Consider the following 20,434-nt stretch of genomic DNA (forward strand, 5'->3'; position numbering starts at 1 on the left):
GATGAAGCCTGCGGGTGTTGGAGGGCCTCGATATTACCGGCGGCAGCAGACAGCAGGGGTGCAGGCGGAGCTGCAGCGGAGGGGGGGAGCGACCTACCAGAAGGTCAAGGGTCGCAAAACACTCTATGCCACTCCACTCTACAACTATCGAAGGCATGACACTCCACTCTATGGCAATCTACTACACTCTATGGCATTTTACTCCTCTCTATGCCACTCCACGGTAAGATACTCAGCTCTACGATGCTCTACTCCTCTTCACTCCACGACACTCTATTCCATTCTATGCCACTACATGACACTTCACATTAGGCCACTCTACTCTACCACACTCCACTCTCTGAGACTCTACTCTACAATGCTCTCATCCATGGTAAGCCCCTGTACTTTACTCCAAAACACTCTACTCTATGACACTCTATGACACTCCACGCTATTGTACTTCACTCTTTGACACTCTACCTTACACTATACGACTCCACTCCCTCCCTCCCACTGAGACTATCAGGCCCGCGTTGAGAAGATCGCGCTGTGACCGTCCTGCTTACCACAGACACGGCCGCTCCTCCACGCTGCTCCCGACCTGCCTCCCCTAACAGCCTGGTATCGTTGCTCTCCCCAGCTGCTTGCACTCATCGCTACTATTAATTCATCTCGCTTTGCAGGACCGCTTATTTGCATACATCGCAGCTATTTATTTATTTAATCATCTCGCACTGTAGGAGCGCTTTATTTGTTTACACCGCTGCTAGCAATTTAATTATCCCGCATTGCAGGACCGTTTGTACTGCATACATCGCTGCTATTTATTTATCATCTCTCACTGCACGACCGGTTTAATTGCATACATCGCTATTATTCATCTAGGCTACTCACATTGCAAGATCGTTTTCTTTGTAATTAATGTGCCTTACAGCGCTGAACCACCTCGCCTGCTAAGTAGCTGCTGAGATTATTGTGCCATCGCTGTGTTGCCTTGACTGACATTTTATTTCGTGTCCTCTGCACACTTTGCTTTACTTTGCCTGCTTGCTCCGTCCCGCCGGCCATTTTGTTGTTGATATTGTTGTTGTCGCCCTGCCCGAGTCTCCGCCCCGCTCCCGCCTTCCCAGCTAACTCTCCCTCCCACTGAGACTATCAGGCCCGCGTTGAGAAGATCGCGCTGTGACCGTCCTGCTTACCACAGACACGGCCGCTCCTCCACGCTGCTCCCGACCTGCCTCCCCTAACAGCCTGGTATCGTTGCTCTCCCCAGCTGCTTGCACTCATCGCTACTATTAATTCATCTCGCGTTGCAGGACCGTTTATTTGCATACATCGCTGCTATTTATTTATTTAATCATCTCGCATTGTAGGAGCGCTTTATTTGTTTACACCGCTGCTAGCAATTTAATTATCCCGCATTGCAGGACCGCTTGTACTGCATACATCGCTGCTATTTATTTATCATCTCTCACTGCACGACCGCTTTAATTGCATACATCGCTATTATTCATCTAGGCTACTCACATTGCAAGATCGTTTTCTTTGTAATTAATGTGCCTTACAGCGCTGAACCACCTCGCCTGCTAAGTAGCTGCTGAGATTATTGTGCCATCGCTGTGTTGCCTTGACTGACATTTTATTTCGTGTCTTCTGCACACTTTGCTTTACTTTGCCTGCTTGCTCCGTCCCGCCGGCCATTTTGTTGTTGATATTGTTGTTGTCGCCCTGCCCGAGTCTCCGCCCCGCTCCCGCCTTCCCAGCTGACCCTCCCTCGCCCCTCCCCTCCCACTATCCACATATGACAGATGCATTTGCGCGCAACGGTTACGCACAGCGGTCGCGCCGAAGGTGCGCCAAAGGTAAGCCCGTCTACGCCCACCCGCGCCTGGACCACGCCCAGCGCCAGACCCCCTGGCCCCCGCACCACCCACCCCACCTGCATTACATACGACGCCTCCGCCCTCCTAGCCCTAAACCCCGGCCGACTCCCCAACTGCGCCCAAGCCGCTCCTGGACACACCCATGGACCCATCACATGCAACTCCTGCAAGTATGACAGCACCAAGACCAACTCCTCTTCCACTAACACCAAACAGAGATCCAACACCAACCACCTAAAATGCATCATGCTCAACACCCGCTCAGTCCACAGACACGCCATCGACCTTTGGAATCTACTAGACACCATCTCCCCGGACGTCGCCTTCCTAACAGAAACATGAATGAACGCCTCCTCAGCCCCAGACATCACCATTGCCATCCCGGAAGGCTACAAGATCATCCGAAAAGACCGCACCTTCCAAACAGGAGGAGGCATCGCTATCGTCCATAAGAACTCCATCCTCATCTCAACCAGCTCAGACGTCAACCTCGCTAGCGCCGAACACCTTCACTTCCAGATCCACACCGACCCCAAGACCACACTCAGAGGTACCCTCCTCTACAGGCCACCAGGACCCCGTGCACAATTTAGTGAAGACATCACTGACTTTATCACCCCACACGCCCTCCCCTCCGAGGACTACATTCTATTGGGAGACCTCAATTTTCACCTGGAAAAGAGCAACGATAGCAACGCCACCACCCTTCTGGACAATCTCGCCAACCTCGGACTCAAACAACTTGTCAATACCCCCACTCACTACGCAGGTCACACACTCGACCCTATCTTCACCTCCAGCAAACATATCTCCTTCAGTCACACCACAGTAGTCCATTGGACGGACCACAACTGCGTTCACTTTACCTACAAAAAGACCACAACCCACAACCATCCTCAACCTACTTTGCGAAGAAACTGGAACAAAATCACCATCGACCAGATCTCCTCATCGCTCCTTCAAAACCCCCCTGCCCACTCCTCGAACCCCAACCAAGCAGCCATTAACCTCACTCAATGGCTAACCAACAGCGCCGACAACCTAGCACCTTTGAAAAAACGTCAAATCAAACTAGGCAGCAAAAACGCCCCCTGGTTCAACGATGATCTTAAGAAATCCAAAAAAACTCTGTCGATCCCTTGAAAAGGCTTGGAAAAAAGACCCAAACACCAGCACCAGAGACGCCTTCAAAAACGCCACCCGCATACACCACCAACTGATCCGGACTGCCAAGAAAGCCGCATTCAAAGACCGACTGGACAACAACGCCCACAATAGCAAGGAATTATTCAACATCGTCAAAGAGTTTACCAACCCCACAGCCAACTCCAACGACATCACTCCCTCTCAAACCCTTTGCGACTCCCTAGCCTCGTTCTTCCACGACAAAATCGCTGACATCCACAACAGCTTCGACAACCAACACGGAGACCAACCCATCCAACCTTCTGCCGTACCTTCACCCCCCTTGAACATCCTTAATGACTGGAACCCAATCTCCATTGAGGACACCATTCGCCTGATGAACTCCATCCACTCAGGATCCCCCACAGACCCATGCCCTCACCACATCTTCAACAAAGCAGACTCCATCATAGCACCACACCTCCGTGACGTCATCAACTGCTCCCTCAACTCCGCCACCTTCCCGGAAAGTTGGAAACACGCCGAACTCAGCGCCCTTCTGAAAAAACCCACAGCTGACCCCACCGAACTCAAAAACTACCGCCCCATCTCGCTCCTTCCATTCCCGGCCAAAGTCATCGAGAAAGCTGTCAACAACCAGCTCGCCGCCTTCCGCGAAACCAACAAATCCCTTGACTCCTCACAGTCCGGCGTCCGAGCAAAACACAGCACTGAGACCGCACTCATTGCAGCAACAGACGACATTCGAACTCTACTGGACAATGGAGACACAGTCGCCCTCATACTCCTCGACCTCTCCGCAGCCTTCGACACAGTCTGTCATAGCACCCTGTTACAACGCCTCAGAAACATCGGAATCCAAGGAAAAGCACTGGAATGGATCACCTCGTTCCTTGCCGGAAGAACTCAGAGAGTCCGCCTCCCACCATTCAAGTCAGAGGCCACTGAAGTAATTTGCGGCGTGCCACAAGGATCCTCACTCAGCCCCACCCTCTTCAACGTATACATGAGCCCCCTCGCGGCCATCGCGCGCCAACACAACCTCAACATCATCTCCTATGCTGATGACACTCAACTGATCCTCTCACTCACCAAAGACCCTAACACCGCCAAAACCAACCTACATGAAGGAATGAAAGAAGTTGCCGAGTGGATGAAGCACAGCCGTCTGAAACTGAATTCAGACAAAACAGAAGTCCTTATCTTAGGTACCTCCCCCTCCGCCTGGAACGACTCTTGGTGGCCAGAGGCCCTTGGAAAGCACCCATCCCGATGGACCACGCACGGAACCTGGGCGTCATCCTGGACTCCTCACTCTCGATGACCAGACAAGTCAACGCCGTTTCATCATCTTGCTTCAACATTCTTCGCATGCTCAAAAAAACATTCCGCTGGATCCCCACCGAAACTAGAAAAACGGTCACCCACGCACTGGTTACAAGTCGCCTGAACTACGGAAACACCCTATACGCCGGTACCACCGCAAAACTTCAGAAAAAACTCCAACGCATCCAGAACGCATCAGCCAGACTCATACTAGACATCCCGCGTAAAGACCACATTTCTGGTCACCTGAAAAACCTCCACTGGCTCCCCGTCAATAAGAGGATAACATTCCGCCTCCTAACCCACGCACACAAAGCACTCTACGAACTTGGACCCGAATGCCTCAACACACGACTTTCCTTCTACACCCCCCCCCCGCCAGCTTCGCTCTTCCAATCAAGCCCTTGCTGCTGTACCTCGCATCAACAAAACCACCATGGGAGGAAGATCCTTCTCCTACCTGGCGGCTAAAACCTGGAACTCACTTCCCATTCACCTGCGCCTCACTCAGAACCACCTAGCATTCAGAAAGCAACTTAAAACCTGGATATTCGACAAGTAATTCCCCACCCCTCTTCAAGCGCCTTGCGACCCTCTGGGTATGTAGCGCGCTATATAAATTATTTGACTTGACTTGACTTGACACTCCACTCTATGCCACTCCATGCTACAATACTCAACTCCTAGATGCTCTACTCCTCTCCACGCCACTCAACTCTATATCACTCTGTGACACTTCATTCTACTCTACCACACTCAGGACCCGTCGCTGCAGATAGACTGGGCATAATAAAAGCTGGGCTTTTGGCCAAAGCTGATATAACTCTACTCTGCTAGAACGCATGATTGAACTGAGGCATGTGCAATAACTTGAGTTACATAAATGGCCTACTTGAATTATTTTATTGTGGCTAAGTTCAAGCCCAGAGCTCTAAGGCACATGTTCATCAGTGTGAACAAGGGCAGAAGATGGTACAGTTTCTTTGGCTGTTTCCAGACATTCATGGGTTACAGTGCATTTTTAGATTTTGGTGTGCCCCTGCGTATAGTGTTGTGGGCATCCACGTGCTATGAAGTGTCTTCATCTTGCTCACATTCCATTCCATACTACCCACCCACAAAGCGTTTAAACAATTAGAAATTGCAGGCAGCTCAGGATTACTCAGTTCTGGATGTATTTCCTAGTAGCCCTCAAACCCTCTCCCTACTGTATTTGTACTGCTGAATTATCCATTTTTAAACATTTGTATTGGATACCTCTTGATGCTACTGCCGATTCCTCTGCAGTTGCTGCCATTATGAGAGTAATACCTTGCGGACCTCCTTACGGGCCCTCGGGTGCTGCCCACAATATAGATAGTTGCCATGAAGCAGTGAGATGCCCCTGGGTGGTTAACCTCTGTGGGACAATTTTAAGATTGGCCCTACTTCCTAGTTATTCCATCTTTCCTTAGTCTTTCATGCATCTTTCCATCAAACTTCTAATGTTCTTTCTATACTTCTTCTTTTGCTTCCACTAGACCCATCCTTCCATCATTCTTCCACACTTCCTTCCATCATCCTCCCATCTTTTCATACACCACTATTTTTCATTGCACAGCACATTTTCTGCCTCTGGATGGGGGCCATGTAGCTGATTTCCATGCTCAGGGCAGCCATGCAGGAAAAGCAGTGATTGCCGTCCTTAATAGCACTGGGCACCATCACTATTACCTGGCAGCCCAGTGAAGGCAGGACCATCATGTGAAGGGTTTCCCATGGGAAATCCTGAGGTTACTCACCTCTAACAGGCATGCAACCATGAGTCTAGTGGATGGGGCATAACTTTTTTTGGTAAATGGCATTCATAAAACTCTAAATGAGGGTTAATCATCTGGTCCAACAGTATTGTACTCCAGAAAAGGCATCAAGTTTGAACTTGGACATATCTATGAAATATTTGAAAACTCTGGTTCATCTGCTGGAATTAGGACACAACACATAATAGTTTGATGGGTATTTTTGAAAAAATAACACCGATATCAAGGGACAAGACGATGCTCAGAAGGAAGAGTTTCCACTATCATCTCCACTTTGGATAATCAACTCAATGGTTTCTAAGGTCAGCGTTGAGGGAGACACAAGATAATTAGACACAGACAGCCAATTTGGTTAATTGCAATCTGTGCCTGGTAGAGTAGACATAGCAGCAACAGCTGCTTGCTTTGCTCCTCCTTCTGAAAAGGGGATTGTGAAGGGCAAGAAGACAGACTATTGCTAAAAAGGCCGACCACAAATTGCTAGACAAATTTCACTGCACGTTTAGTGTTGACACAACATTTGAACAAGACGGTGACTTAATGTATCCCAGATGTATTTAGTCTCTAGTGGAGAGCACCTTTCTTATGTTGGTACTGACATGTCCACTGCACATTTGCAAGGAGCCATTATCTGTTTCTAGATATGATGGCCAGGTGGATAGAAAAAAAGCATTTTTGTGATACAGTATTAGCAGTGAAATGTCATTATGATTAAACAGGGAATGCTACTATAGATGTAAAGAAATTGAAGCAAAATTAAGTATTTCTGAAGAAATAATATCTTTAGGGTGCATTTGTGAGAGCCTAGACAGGACTGAAAATGAGTCAAAAACAAAACAAAATCTCTTGAGAATTTATGGATGTGAGTGTTTATTTTCTGTAATCAATGGCCAAGTAAAGAATTACAATGTAATCTGAAAGTTACAAAAAACGGCAAACTAATAAATCAGCATGGAAAGGGACATATGTGTGTAGTGCATATTGGATAAGTGGGCTTAAGATAAGATATAAAATAAATTCTAGATGTGTTAAGGTGGATGGGGAGGGTATTTATTTCTGAAGTCGGTTCTTCATTAATAGTGTAGTCTGTAAGGTCATAGTTATATTGCTAGGAAAATATTATATGCTTTACTATGGGATTTATAGCACACAAACTAAGTCTCAAATGATCTAGTTGTATAGGCATGGAGGGGTTTTGTCGGTTGGCCGCCCAAGTGCTGGAAAAATGACTAAATGACTCCTGCTTGGTGTGGACCCAGAGGGGACAGTGTGGTATCTTATTTCAATCCATTGATTAGTCTAGTTGTGACATTTTGAAATTGTTAAAGATCATTGAAGCCAAGACAGTCCCGTGGTCACCAAGGACTATCCGGGAAGATCTGCTGGATTTGGGAGAGCAACAAGAAGCCACAGCTGGTACACATGCACTGATATCCCTGCTGATGCTTGAATAAAAGTCAAGGAGGATCCTCAGTTAAAGGGAAGATGAAGAAATAGGAGGGGCTGACAAAGCAGGCGGTGCTACAGGCACAGAGGTATGGAAAGTGTGTGTGGCTAAAATTCGCAACTCCAGCTACAGGTTCATGTGGTTGTATGATCACAGTGGTTACAGGCATGCTGAATTTTGATTGATTTTCTGAAGATGAAGTGGTTTGCTTTTGTCTGAGGTTTGCAGGAATTGTGTTACAGAGCGAGAGCCCTTGTACGTGACACCGTTGCAAGGAGTTTCATGACCTGAGCTAAAATTACAATGTTCGTTGACGTGTCCCCACTGCTCTTGCAACAAAGCCATTTTTGGTCTATTTATGAGAGTCTGGTACACTCATCTCCTCCTGTGGGGGCGCTACTAGCCCTGCCAACGGGTGTCCTTAATGTAGCACCGGCCTTGCTTGTTTTGAGTTACAGCGAGAGAGGCTCTTGGTTGAGGAGAACAGAAGCACCTGCGATTAATTTTAGGGTTCTTCCATGGAAATATTTGAGGGTGCAGCTGCGTGATTTGAGTTCTCATGGCTAGTCAGTGAAGTGAATTCACATTTGGATTGAAGAGGGAAGAGAGCAGTGGCGCTTCTCCCAGGGTTACTACCACTCTTGCTCCTACACAGTAGACAACTAGTTCTTGAGTAAATATGGGCATTCTGTGCAGATTGCACGGACTGCGATGTTTGGTCGATGCATTGCACATAAACTGCAGGGGCGGCTTCTCTGTAATGGCGGAGAAGCCACTGGTCAGTCAGTCACCGGTCAAGTGAAAAATAAATTAACCCCTGACTGACTGAGGCGATGTCAGCAGTGTAGGGGGGGGGCGGGAATAGCAGGGAGGAGTGGTAGGTGCACTGTAAGTGCGCATGTCTGTTTGGCCGGCCGCCTTAGGCCGCCAAAGAGAAATGCACACTTAGGTTTCTCCAACCCAGCTGTGTTGCACAGCCAAGTTGGAGAAACATCACAGTCTCCTAGACACTGTCTGAGCAGCAAACCACAGCTCTGCGACAGATCCTTGTGTTGCTCTCATGCTAGGTTTAGCATGAGAGCAACGTCCAGATTGGGAGGAGAGACGGTCCCCTAGTGCATGTTGTGAGGAGAGCCGGAGAAGAAGACCGAGGTGGCCGCATCATCAGGTAAATTAAAAAATATATATTATTTCCTCTAATTCCTCATCTCCACCAACCCACCCCCTTTAGTATTGCAATAAGCGCTGCTAAGAAACTGTCCGTTTTTCAAATTTAAAAAATGGTCTGGTGAATGATGTCACAATAGGTCTCAAAACCCCCCAGCTGGCATCATCAAAGCAAAATTCTGGAAAGCCTGTGGTTGGTGATTGCCAGAGATGCAGGACAAGGGAAAGAGAACAGTTTTTTTCTCGTAGCTGGATGACCGCTTGAAAGCTATTGGCAGGAGCAGCAACCTCGTCTCTGTACCTCTAAATGTATAGAGATGTGAATGAGAAGTATAAATCTGGCCCAATCCCTTCAAAGACCGCCACAATACTGAGAGTAAATCCCATGAGGATTAAAATATCACAAGAACGCACAAAGCCCTCTAAGGAACAAATGAACTCAATCACTTACCAACAACGTCCAAAAACGACAGGCTGATTATTAAATTTGTAGCCCAGTTGAAACTGTTGCAAAACGCAAAGGCTCGTCCTCGTATTTCGGCGGGATATATTTCACTCAGAACCAGCCAGGTCACTAAAGAAATAAAAAGAGAAAAATATGTTTTTTTGAAGTAACTTCCCAGTCTCTGCCATCTTAAATCTCAAATGTAGTTCCTAAATAGGCCACATTTTTCTTTGACTGTAAACAGTTAATACACAATTTTCAGGAATAACTTTTATACCTTACCTTTTTCAGAAAATTGATTCACCTGCTTCACCCACCTCTTGTGTGACTGCAAAAGCAATAACGCTGTCAATTAGTAAAACAAAGTCGTTTCCTAATGATAACTGTAATGCCATGAAAACCAGAGTGTTGCCAGCTGCTGCGTGACAGAATGTTCTGTTTTGGAAGGGAACAGGCTTCAGGTAAGCTCTCTATGGACATTTCCAAGAAAGGGAGTATCTAGAAAATGTAAATATACCTCCAATGAATGAACCATTTGTCTAATGACACAAAGCATGAGAAGGGAGCAAACCTGACCATGTTTATAAGGTATTCCTGAAACTTTTCACCCTCGACCTATCCAACCCTCCTTTTACCCTCCATCTATTCATTTCCGTCAATTCATCCATCCATCCATGTGTCCGTCAATTCAGCTTCCTATCCGCCCACCCCATCCAACCATACTTCCTTTCAACCATCCAATCCTCAATATATCCATTAATTGACGTACTCGTTCTCTTTTTGATACCTCCATCCTTTCAACCATCTGGCTATTCTTTTCCATCCTTTGCCCATTCACTCTTTCACCTATTCTTCCACTCTTCCAACCATCTTGTTTTCTCTTCACCCTTCAATTATAGCATTCACCGTTTCTTCCTTCACTTCTTTCCCTCCTTTCATTCTTTTGTATGTTCCAATTTTTTCTTTCCCCTATCTACCCATCTTTTTTTCTCATCCATACTTTTTCGCTTTTTGTCTCTCTCTTCAATCCGTGCTTTTGCTATTTGTCCTTTTCTTTGTTTCCCACAATTTTCACCATTCCTCTTTCTGTGTTTCTTTCACTCTGCACGCCAGCCCACAACCCACTTCCCTCTGTCATGGTTTTCCCTTAAAGTGATATTTATGAGAATATTTTTTTACATAACTGCAGAAAGAAGAAGCCCATAAACCACGAAATAATGTTCTAGGAAGACCGAGTTCACCTGCGCATGGGACCCCGGGGCAGCGCCTTTTTGGCTCCTGGAGCAGGGCTTTACACTATGCAGCTGTTCAAGTTCCGAAAAAAATTCTAAAAGACCTCCAAGAAAAAATGCCAGTTAGGCAAGGGACTTCATAGATTGCACTTAGTTTGAGTAACTACCGCCTTATTCCTGCCTTAGATACTTTAAAGCAGATAGCCCAGTCACTTCTCAAACACTGCCTACAATCTTCTTAGTTCATTTTAATTCATGGTTTAAAACAATATAGATTTAATCACAAAGATAAGTTTCATCTAAAATTATAAATCAGAATAAAAAGGTAAACAATTTATCTGATAGAGACTTTTAGTTGCAGATTCCTTAACTTTTGAATTCTCTCTAGGCACCAGTCTGGATCTGGAAATATTTTCAGCAGTCCTTCTGCTCATCGGGGGATGGCATCGTATGATTCCGTAACGACGTCTACTCCGGTGGTGGAGTCAGCGGAGTCATATGAGCCCCATCCAGCGTGCGGATGTCAGTTTCTTCTTTTCTGGGCGACTATGCGGATCCGGAGAAGCTGTTCCTCAGGCCAGTTTCTGGTCTACTCTGACGGTTTTTGTTGGTTGGAACAGTGCTTTTTTCTTTATGTCTTCAGGCTTTAAGCCTTGTGGGTCTTGTGCACAACAGATGTCAGATAAAAACCCTCATTCAATTGCATGTGGTGTAAGAGAACACCACACCTCCATAGATTGCAGCTCCTGTCAAATGTTGAAGCCGAAGGCGCTCAAGGAACTCCACATGAAACTCCTGGCTGTGCAGTTGACGCAGTCCTCGGAGACTTCTCATTGACGATCTCCTTCCCGTTCGAGGTTTGTTCGTAAGATAGTTCCAGGAGCCATTCTGGTGGCGTCACTCTTCATCAATGTCCCAAGGTAAGTGCAGGTGGGTGAAGTTACGGCATTCCCCAACTTCGCGGCGTAGAAACTCCATCTCTCACAGCGCCTCCCGTTCACTGGTTGAGGAGGCCATACACGACTCTGCCCCGCACCTACCCATCTTTCTGTGAGCCAGAGAATCGGTGACCCAGATGAGAGAGTAATATAACTCTCTAAATCTTATCTTGTCTTGTCTTCACCTTCCCCTCGAGCGCCGTCGGGCCCCGCGGAGATGAGGGGAGCCACGCCGGCGGGTTTGCCCTCAGTGTCAGTTGGACCCTCTGAGTCATTAGGTCAGGGCCAGTCGGCGTCAGCCGACTCCGATTCAGCGCTGGACCACAGCCCTCCAGGGTTTCCACCCTAGGTGTCTATCCTCAGCCAACTACGGCAACAAAATTGGCGGCACTGATCAAAGCCATTCCTTCTCTCGATGTCGAGATATCGTCTTCTCAGCGTCAGTCGACGCCAGGTCCTGAGTCAATGGAGCCATCTGTGTTGAATGTTATGCTCTGGCTTCACTCTCATGTTAGGTACTTCTGAAGGTTGTCTTTTAGGAGATGATACGGAGGAGCCTGGGCTTTTGCAGCCTTTATCTGAGGTTGTTCCACCTTTTATGGAGGAGAATTGGTTTTCTGCACTAGGGGAAGCTAGTGGGTTAGTGTCTTCCCAAGCTTCAGGATTTCTTTCCCCTCCTAGCCTTGTTACTGAGGAGAGCTCCTCTTTTGCAGACATGTTAAGGCTATGGTTTTGGAGTTAATTCTTCCTTCTGTGGAAAAGTCTACTGATCCTCTAATGAATGTCCTCTGTCAAGGTCAGACACGGGTGGAGCCCGTTCTTCCATATAGTGAGGCCCTGTACGACATTTTGTTGTGCACTTGGGCTAAACCTGATACTGGGGTCTCACAGGCACCAACCAGCTCCTGAAGATCCAGCTTGTCTCGACAGGCATCCGACTTATCAAAGTGTGATGGTACAGGCTGCTTCAGCCTTAGATAATATTAATTCTTTCCCTAATGTTCCATCGGACAGAGATTCTCGGAGCCAAGATACATGTGGCAGGCATATTTTCGCTTCTACTAGTTCTGCTTTGAGGTCCGTACAACATGTCTTGTGTTCTTGGGCATTCCCGTGCATTGTGGGATTAATTAAAATCTATGTTGCCATCACTCCAGATGACCTCCGATCTAATCTTGATCAGTTGATTCGGGATGGCCAGCAGGTGGCTAAACTGGTCATTAGATGTGGCATGGATACCACGGATTCAGTGGGTCGGGCCATAGTATCCTCTGTGGCGCTATGTCGTCATGCCTGATTGCGTTCCTCAGGCTTTTCAGAGGCTGTCGAAGCTGCTTTGGTTGATATGCCATTTGACTCGTCTTTGCATCATTTCCGCAACAGTCGAGGTGAAACAGAGTCCTAATTTCACTCGTTCTAATTATTTGCCTCTTTAGGTTTTCTCCGTATACTAGGCTTGTTTGGGATCTTTTATTTCTTACACTGCTGGCGATGTTATGGCAGTGCCATAGTTGTCTGGATTCCGCCTGCTGGTGACACCCGATGTAGTGTACCTGCGATTAGCAGATTTTATTTTTCAATACTATCTATGACAAGTTATGTCCCTTTTTTGTGTGTAACGAGGATACCTATCAAATACGTTTTCTTTCCCTTTTTCCTCTGATGATGGACTTCATGCTCAAGAGGGCATTTGCTTGGTGTATTATCTTCATGTTAGGAAGTTTACCTATGACACCTGCTCCTTTAGAAGCATTTCTGTATGCTGGTAAGCATTACTTTGGACTTTTAGTATCTCTTATAGGGACATCTTGTTTATGTGCTTGGTGGGAGCTTCTATGCAGAGAGCATGCCTCTCCTTTTTAGCAATTCTGAGTTTCCACTTTAGTGGAGTTTGGGCTCTTCTCAGTAGTCTATGTTTCTGACCTGTTCAAGGTTCCCACTAGGACATTCTTCTTGCTCTGTCCTTCAGTTGTTAAGGTCATTTTCTGCAATTTTTTGGCAGGGTGCACTTTTAATTGAATTCCAATGGTGCACAGGCTGGTTGTCCTTTAGGTTCTGCTACTCTTCTTGATTGTGTTTATATCAGCTTTGCCATGTGGTGCATTCCTTGCCTGTGGATTGGTTATTGTTCCCTTGATATTCTTGCAACCTTTACATATAATAGGGTCATGGTCCCTATTTTGTATTCTTATGAATACTTATATTGGCAATGGATGCCTCCTTTATTTGGGGAGGGTATTGTTGTCTACTTCATGGTTGTTCCATGAATACTGCTTACAAAGTTATCTGGGATGTTTTACCTCTCAGGGGTTAGTTTTTACACCCATGGCCTGTATTTTGTAGGGAGTTTTATACTGTTAAGAAGATGTTCACTTCAATGGTTCCTTCTCTTCTTTAAGAACATTATGAGTTTTCGTCTCCATACACTTCAATATACTAGGGTTGTGTGTGTAGTTATGCTTACCCTGTCTGGAGGTTAGATGTCCGCTACCACTTTGGGGCAAATTTGTTGGGAGTCTTAACCAACACGGCAAGGACTCAAAAGAACATGAGATCTTGTCATGTAGGCCACCTCCAAACCAGAAGCTAAATAAGATTGGTAGTAATCTAGGCTCTTGCTCATAGCAGTGATCACCCAGCCTATCTCTGCCACCACCTGCTGACACAGCAATTCACAAACATATCAGAATAGTCTATGGGGGAAATAATCAAATACATGTTAATGCACATTAATCATGTATGGCCTCATTCCATAACTGTTCTATTCTTGGAGGATTGCGACTGATCTCTAGAGCAAATATCTCCAGCAGCAGCTGGCATTTGGTGCTGGGATCACTCTGCTGCAAAAAGCTACGGGTATGCACATTCTCAATATGGGCAAGATTGAGCTTCTTGGCCTATGTAAACTTCAGGATTTCTTTTTTTTTTACTTTGCCCAGTTGAAACTTAAAGCTTAAACGATGTGCGAGAAAAAGTCTGTAAAGCCTAGACTTTTGTAGGAAAACATTTATTTCTTGTAGTATTTTTCAGCAAAAATATACTAGGAAAGCTCTATTGGGATACACAGAATGTGTCGAGGATGGAGGCTGACGTTTCAGGTCTCTGGGACTACAACTAGCCAAACGAGAGTGGCATGTAGATGGGGACTCGGAACGGCTCCTAAATTCAAAGAATGGATCCGGGACATGATATGCTGCCAGGACCAAACACTTACTTATGCTGAGTTACTTCCATTACCTTCTCGCCCCAGAGACATATGGGACCCTCTCAGGACATATCTCTTGTCACACTCAGTAGACTTTACTTTTAATACTCAGTCAAGATAATATGCATTATATGCGGGGAAATCGTGGATACATGAGAAAAAAGAGGGGTACACAGATGATTGTGACAAAGATTCAATTCTGATTGCTGTGGACAGAACAATATTACAATGTCAATGAATGTGAACACCTTTATATAGGCCTATACCATATTTACCATTGCGGAAAATGTTATGTATATCATATTGATGTATGAAGTGTATGTATCTGCCTATGCAATTTATGTACTGCTACTGTGTTATGGTTAATAAACAATAAAAAATATATATGATATAGTCAAAGTGTGAAATCCCGGTATTGTATAGAATGCCCACGTAATGTATAGAATGCCTGATGGTTTTCGGCTATGAAATATACGTTTTTTGTGAAAATGTTACATACTTTTCCTAGGCATCCTATAAAATTCCTAGGCATTATACAGAATGACCAGTACCATTTACGCAAAGTGTTAAAAGGGCACAAGATGAGAAGCCTTTATTAATTAATATGCATTTTAAACTGAAAGAACAAAACTACGAAATAAAGCAAAGGATATTCTTACCGGAAAACAATGAAAGCAGAACTGAGATTGAAGTGCTTGTTACACTAAGAAAGGCTGGAGTAGCATGTGGAATTGTACTCACTTTTATTCTTCACACAAAAACACCTTCTATTTTGGCACTTTGATCTTGTACATACATTTCACGACAAAGAAGAATGCGAACAGAATATTGATACCGGTGAAACACAAAGCAGAACTGGCATGACCTACTTGTTGCAGCAGAGAAGGCTAGAGTGACATTTTGAATTGCACTTAATTTTCTTTTTCACACAAAGGCACCTCATATTTTGGCATTTCGTCTTGCACATACACCTGACGAATCCTTGGCCGCTTCCTGTGGACTGAGAAGTAGCTGCAGATCGGAGAGATATTTCGTGGTCAGGAACATCTTCAATTCTCATTAAGTTCTTTGGACATACGGTGAATTGTGATCTGGCGTAGAGTTGCTTCAAGATTCCTTGTGCGGTTCCAAGTTGGTAAAAGCCATCTTCCGTCACATTCATAACAACTACCAAGAGATTGTGTGAGTCACCCCGCTCTTTGTCGACGTCAGGGATCGGAACTCACACAGTGGAACCCAAAGGCACAGGAGGATTTTTTTGTCACAATCCCTATTCATTTTTTTGGCCTGAATCTCTAGGTTCGATTTTGATTCCATTTTACTTTGGATAGCTTTCTCAATATTGAAGCAAACATAGCACAAAATGCTAACCCCATAACCTTCTACTTCGTCACCGTCATCATCTTTAGGAGTATGTCCACATATGGCATGAACGTTTCGGCCACACTTTCGATATGTATGAGCACCGCTGGTTTCTTTTAAGCGGATGTATGTCGTTACTACGCATGCTTTTACAACGCATGCCTTTACCACGCAACTTTTACAACGCAAGTCGTTACAACGACTTGCGTTGGGGGGCACTGGATAGTGAATAGTTTAATTTACTATTCCAACTCCAGTCCCCGTGGATAGTAGGGACGGTTTTGGATAGTAAATTAAACTATTCCCTATCTTACAGCGCCCCCCAGCGCAAGTCGTTGTAACAACTTGCGTGGTAAAAGTTGCGTTGTAAAGGTAGTGCGTGGTAAAAGTTGCGTTGTAAACGCTGTTTACCCTTTTAAGCAGACGCAACAGATAGCTAAAGAAGAAGGATTTTGGGTAACTACGGAAATGGAAGGCTCTTCAATAACCATGGCTTCATCACTGTTTTGGTTTCCTCCATCATGGATTGCATTCTCAGCTATTTCTTCTGCAGGGTGCTGAGCCTCTTGCATTGATTCATCTCGTCTTTATTCCTGCTGTTGTGTTGTTTGTACGCTTTCTATTATTTTTTCGAGCTCTTCCTCAGTCTCTACGTCTTGTAAAACGTTGTCAGGCAGGCACGACATCGAGAGACCTACTCTAGCTTTGCAGCCGAACAGAGCTTTGTATGGTGACCTCTTAATCCCAGAATGAAAAGCTCTGTTCTTCATAGGTTGGACAAACTGCAATCCCTCACTCCAGCAGCTAGTTTTTTCATCTTGCATCCAAGCACACAGCATATTTTCAATGTCTTTATTAGCTTTTTCGACGCTCCCCATACTTTGTGAGTAGCGCGGCTTACCATGGACGATCTTCAGGTGGGCCAATACTCCTTTAGGCTGCTTACCACATTGTTTGCGAATTCCCTGCCGTTATCGGACTGTAGAATCGTTGGAGCACCAAACAACATAAATATGCCGATGAGCTTGTAGGCTACTTCTTCCGCTCTCTTTGATTTCAAAGCCCTCAGAACTACAAACTTAGTGAGATGATCTTGGTACACCATTATAAACTTGTACTCTCTGTCAGGATGGGACTGAAAATCAATGAGATCGACCTGACAACGGGAGTTGAATTCAGAAAAAACCATTGGCTTGACCACAATACCTTTTTGCTCCTTCTGGCAAGGCTCACAAAGGTGAATGTACAGCGCAATATCATGACGGGTAATGTTCTTAAACTTAGGTGAAAGTTCTTTCAACATCCTGTCCCGCCCTCCATGACCAATAGCCAAATGGGCCTTATGGAGTACGTCAAATAACTCGGAGTCCGCGACGTTAAACTGAATAGCACTCGTACCTTCTTTAACAGGATAGATCAACTTAGTCGTATTCTCGACCATCATTAGGTCATACTGTTTCACCAGCCAATAGTCCAGTGGTTCCTTCTTAATGGTCGTCTTAGCCTTTTTCACATTGTCCACTAACTTTTGGTAACTGGTTTCGGTTAGGAAAACACCGTTTTTTGCAGCATTGGCTCTTACTTGAGATAATTCATCACAGAACCGTTGTTGCATGTCAGCATGGCGTGATTCCTGTCTGGGCACTACACTCCCTTCCGACATGGTGATATAAGAACCACGGGTAAGGATGACGGCAGAGCGTCTGTGGAACCTCAGCCGGATGCTATACACGACCTTAGACCTTGCTTGCAGGCAGGTCGCTCCCCACACCACCGCACGGCTGCCACCTGCTCTTTGCCTGGTTACTTGTGCTGTCTCTGCCCCTCGCTTGCTGATAACTTGTGCTGTCTCTGGGATTAGGTGTATTATATACTTTGCCGGCAGACAATCCGGCAAAGTATACAATGCCTAGGCAATGTATAAAATATCAATCATTTCATACTTTGACGTTCGATTTTTAGGCATTCTATACATTACCTAGCCATTCTATAGAATGCCGGATTTCACACATTGCCGGGCGGGAATAAAATGGCGGGATTAGGCGTATTATATATTTTGCCGGCAGACAATCCGGCAAAGTATACAATGCCTAGGCAATGTGTAAAATATCAATCATTTCATACTTTGACGTTCGATTCGCAGGCATTTTCAGGCATTCTATACATTACCTAGGCGTTCTATAGAATGCGGGATTTCACACTTTGACTGTAACATATATACTAGGAAAAATTTCCTGCAAAAGCATTGTTTTTTTTTTTTATTGGAAAACATGGTCCCCTGGTGAAGTGGGTCAAAGTGTACAACTTTTATACTTTTGTGAAGTTCAAAATATGTACTCATTTAAAGGCTTTTGTAAAAAAAAAGAAATAAGCAGATAGGGTTGTTGAGGTAAGGCATCATCATACTTGGTGTCCACCTAATCGCTGTGCAAAAATATTGCTGAAGACCAGAAAAATAGCCCTATGGGAGTTAATGGAGAGCCCTCCACTAGGCAAATTTCCATTTTGTTTTCTCAGAACTGAAATTCCTAGAACTGTTACTGTAACCCTTTTAAGGCTTAATGTGAAAAGAATCATATTTCTATTCACGAAACATATTTCATTTTTTCTAATTCAGATGAAACCACAAAGTCTAAAACCCCTGAAGCTGTCCATCCCCATTACAAACCCCATGATTCGCTTCAGCGCTGCCAAAAAAAATAGAAGTTGCTGAGCAAAAATACTGCCTTGCTTTCAATAAACATTTGTGCTCTTGCAAATCTGCATTATTTAATTATAAAATCCATCTATTCCAGCCGCACCCCATACACATTTATCTGCAACATATACGCATTCTTTACCAAAGCAACGATGTTAAGTTTAATATAGCTACACATGCTGCCAATAAAATCAATTACATGTTAATTTGTCAATTTAAACTTGAGTTACAATTTCTACCCTTGCCAAAAGACTTTTCTTGTTTATCAATTTCAGGAAAAGACTTAAAAAAAGCATGTCTTCGTTTTTTAATTAGATATTGACTGTCTACCAGTGCAATAGAGCCGTTCCATTATATTGATTTGTTTTGTTTCTAATGATTGTGATTTAGAGGAGTATAATTTAACATGATACAGAAAATCTTTGTATTTTTTCATTTGTAAAATATTATTGGAAAGTATAATATGTTGGGCCCCGATTCACAAAGGGCTTTCAAGTCGTAAGTCAAGTTTAAACATGGAGAAATGCATTGCTTATGTAAAAATTATTTACACCGGAGTCACGAAGAAGTAGTCAAAAAAGTAAGCCTAGGACTTATGTGTTCATAATATATGTGAAATCAATTGTGTGCATGAACACATTACTTTATGCATAATTTACACTGGTGGCGATTCCCTGCGAGTGTCCAAAGAATGGATAGAGAAATCTAGTGTAAACGTAGCAAACTTTCACTTATCCTAAACCTAGTGGTGTCAATACTTCCAACAGACCAAGTGTTGGTAAATTCATTAAATACACTTTTTGTAGTATGAATTCAGGAAGACGAGACATGCAAAGGAAAATATTTTGATAAGGGAAAAAAATATGTAAATATGCACACGACATTTCTTGGATTTCGTAAACCTAGTCACAGGTATCATGAGCAGTACAATGAGTGGGTATGCATAGCTGTGAAAATGGGTATATATCAGTTTCAAGCGTAAGTTGCACATTCGTGATGGCACCATTTGTGGTCCAATATCATCAAATTACTTTGCATTCACAAAGCTGAAACAGCTGGCTGTGGAGCTGCACAGTTCTACTTTGTATTGTACAGATGTGTATAACTAGCGTAAAAAAACTTGAGGGGTCCCCCCCAGCAAACTACATGGAGGCCAATCACTCCGTATTCAGTCAGGAGCTCCCGGGCCAGGGTACTGTGGACATCCTCGAGCTCGGGGGCCCAGAGGCCTACGTTATGCTGCTGGGAAGGGTGCAGGAAATTAATGTCTTATCATGTGGTTTCCCCCCAATTTTTGCCCTGTCTTTTTTGCTTCTATTGGTACTCTGTACTCATGCTAAACAGGAGTAAAATGTCTCTGTTCCTCCTTTAAAGATGTCCAAATTGATTTATACCTGATTGGCGCAATTAACTTTCCTACAAGGCCTAGTATATGGTACAGAAATACACCTAGAAAGGAATTTTAAATGCCACCCATGGACTGCAGTACCATTGTGCCATCCACCAGAGGGGCAGTGACAAAAAGCTTTAAGGCCTACTCTCTGTAGCCTAACAGCAAAACCTGAACCCTACTGTACAGACCTGTTAAAATCACCCTTTTAGCAGGTAAGCAACCCTGATTTAAAATATTATATAGGTCACCCCAAAGCATCCCATGTTGCCCACACGGTACGGTGCATACTATGTAAGAGTGGAGCACTTGTGAATTTATAATGACATGTTCGCCCAGTGACTAAGCCCAAAACGACACTGTCATTTGTTAGGCTGTAACTGGCACTTGGGAAAGGTAAAAGTATAGATTTGC

At 44.6% G+C, this 20,434-nt stretch overlaps 1 protein-coding gene across 3 annotated transcripts in view; it reads right to left on the reverse strand.

The window, feature by feature from the left end:
- Positions 1-20,434, reverse strand: part of LOC144768306 (solute carrier family 2, facilitated glucose transporter member 10-like) — a 216,563-nt gene that overhangs the window by 35,762 nt on the left and 160,367 nt on the right. For all 3 annotated transcript variants that reach the window (XM_078651878.1, XM_078651879.1, XM_078651880.1), the window contains exon 4: positions 9,202-9,324. In XM_078651878.1, coding sequence (XP_078508004.1) covers positions 9,202-9,324 — 123 coding nt within the window. The remainder of the gene's footprint in view (positions 1-9,201; positions 9,325-20,434) is intronic.

Source organism: Lissotriton helveticus, chromosome 7 (genome assembly GCF_964261635.1).
Source record: "Lissotriton helveticus chromosome 7, aLisHel1.1, whole genome shotgun sequence".
NCBI lineage: Eukaryota > Metazoa > Chordata > Amphibia > Caudata > Salamandridae > Lissotriton > Lissotriton helveticus.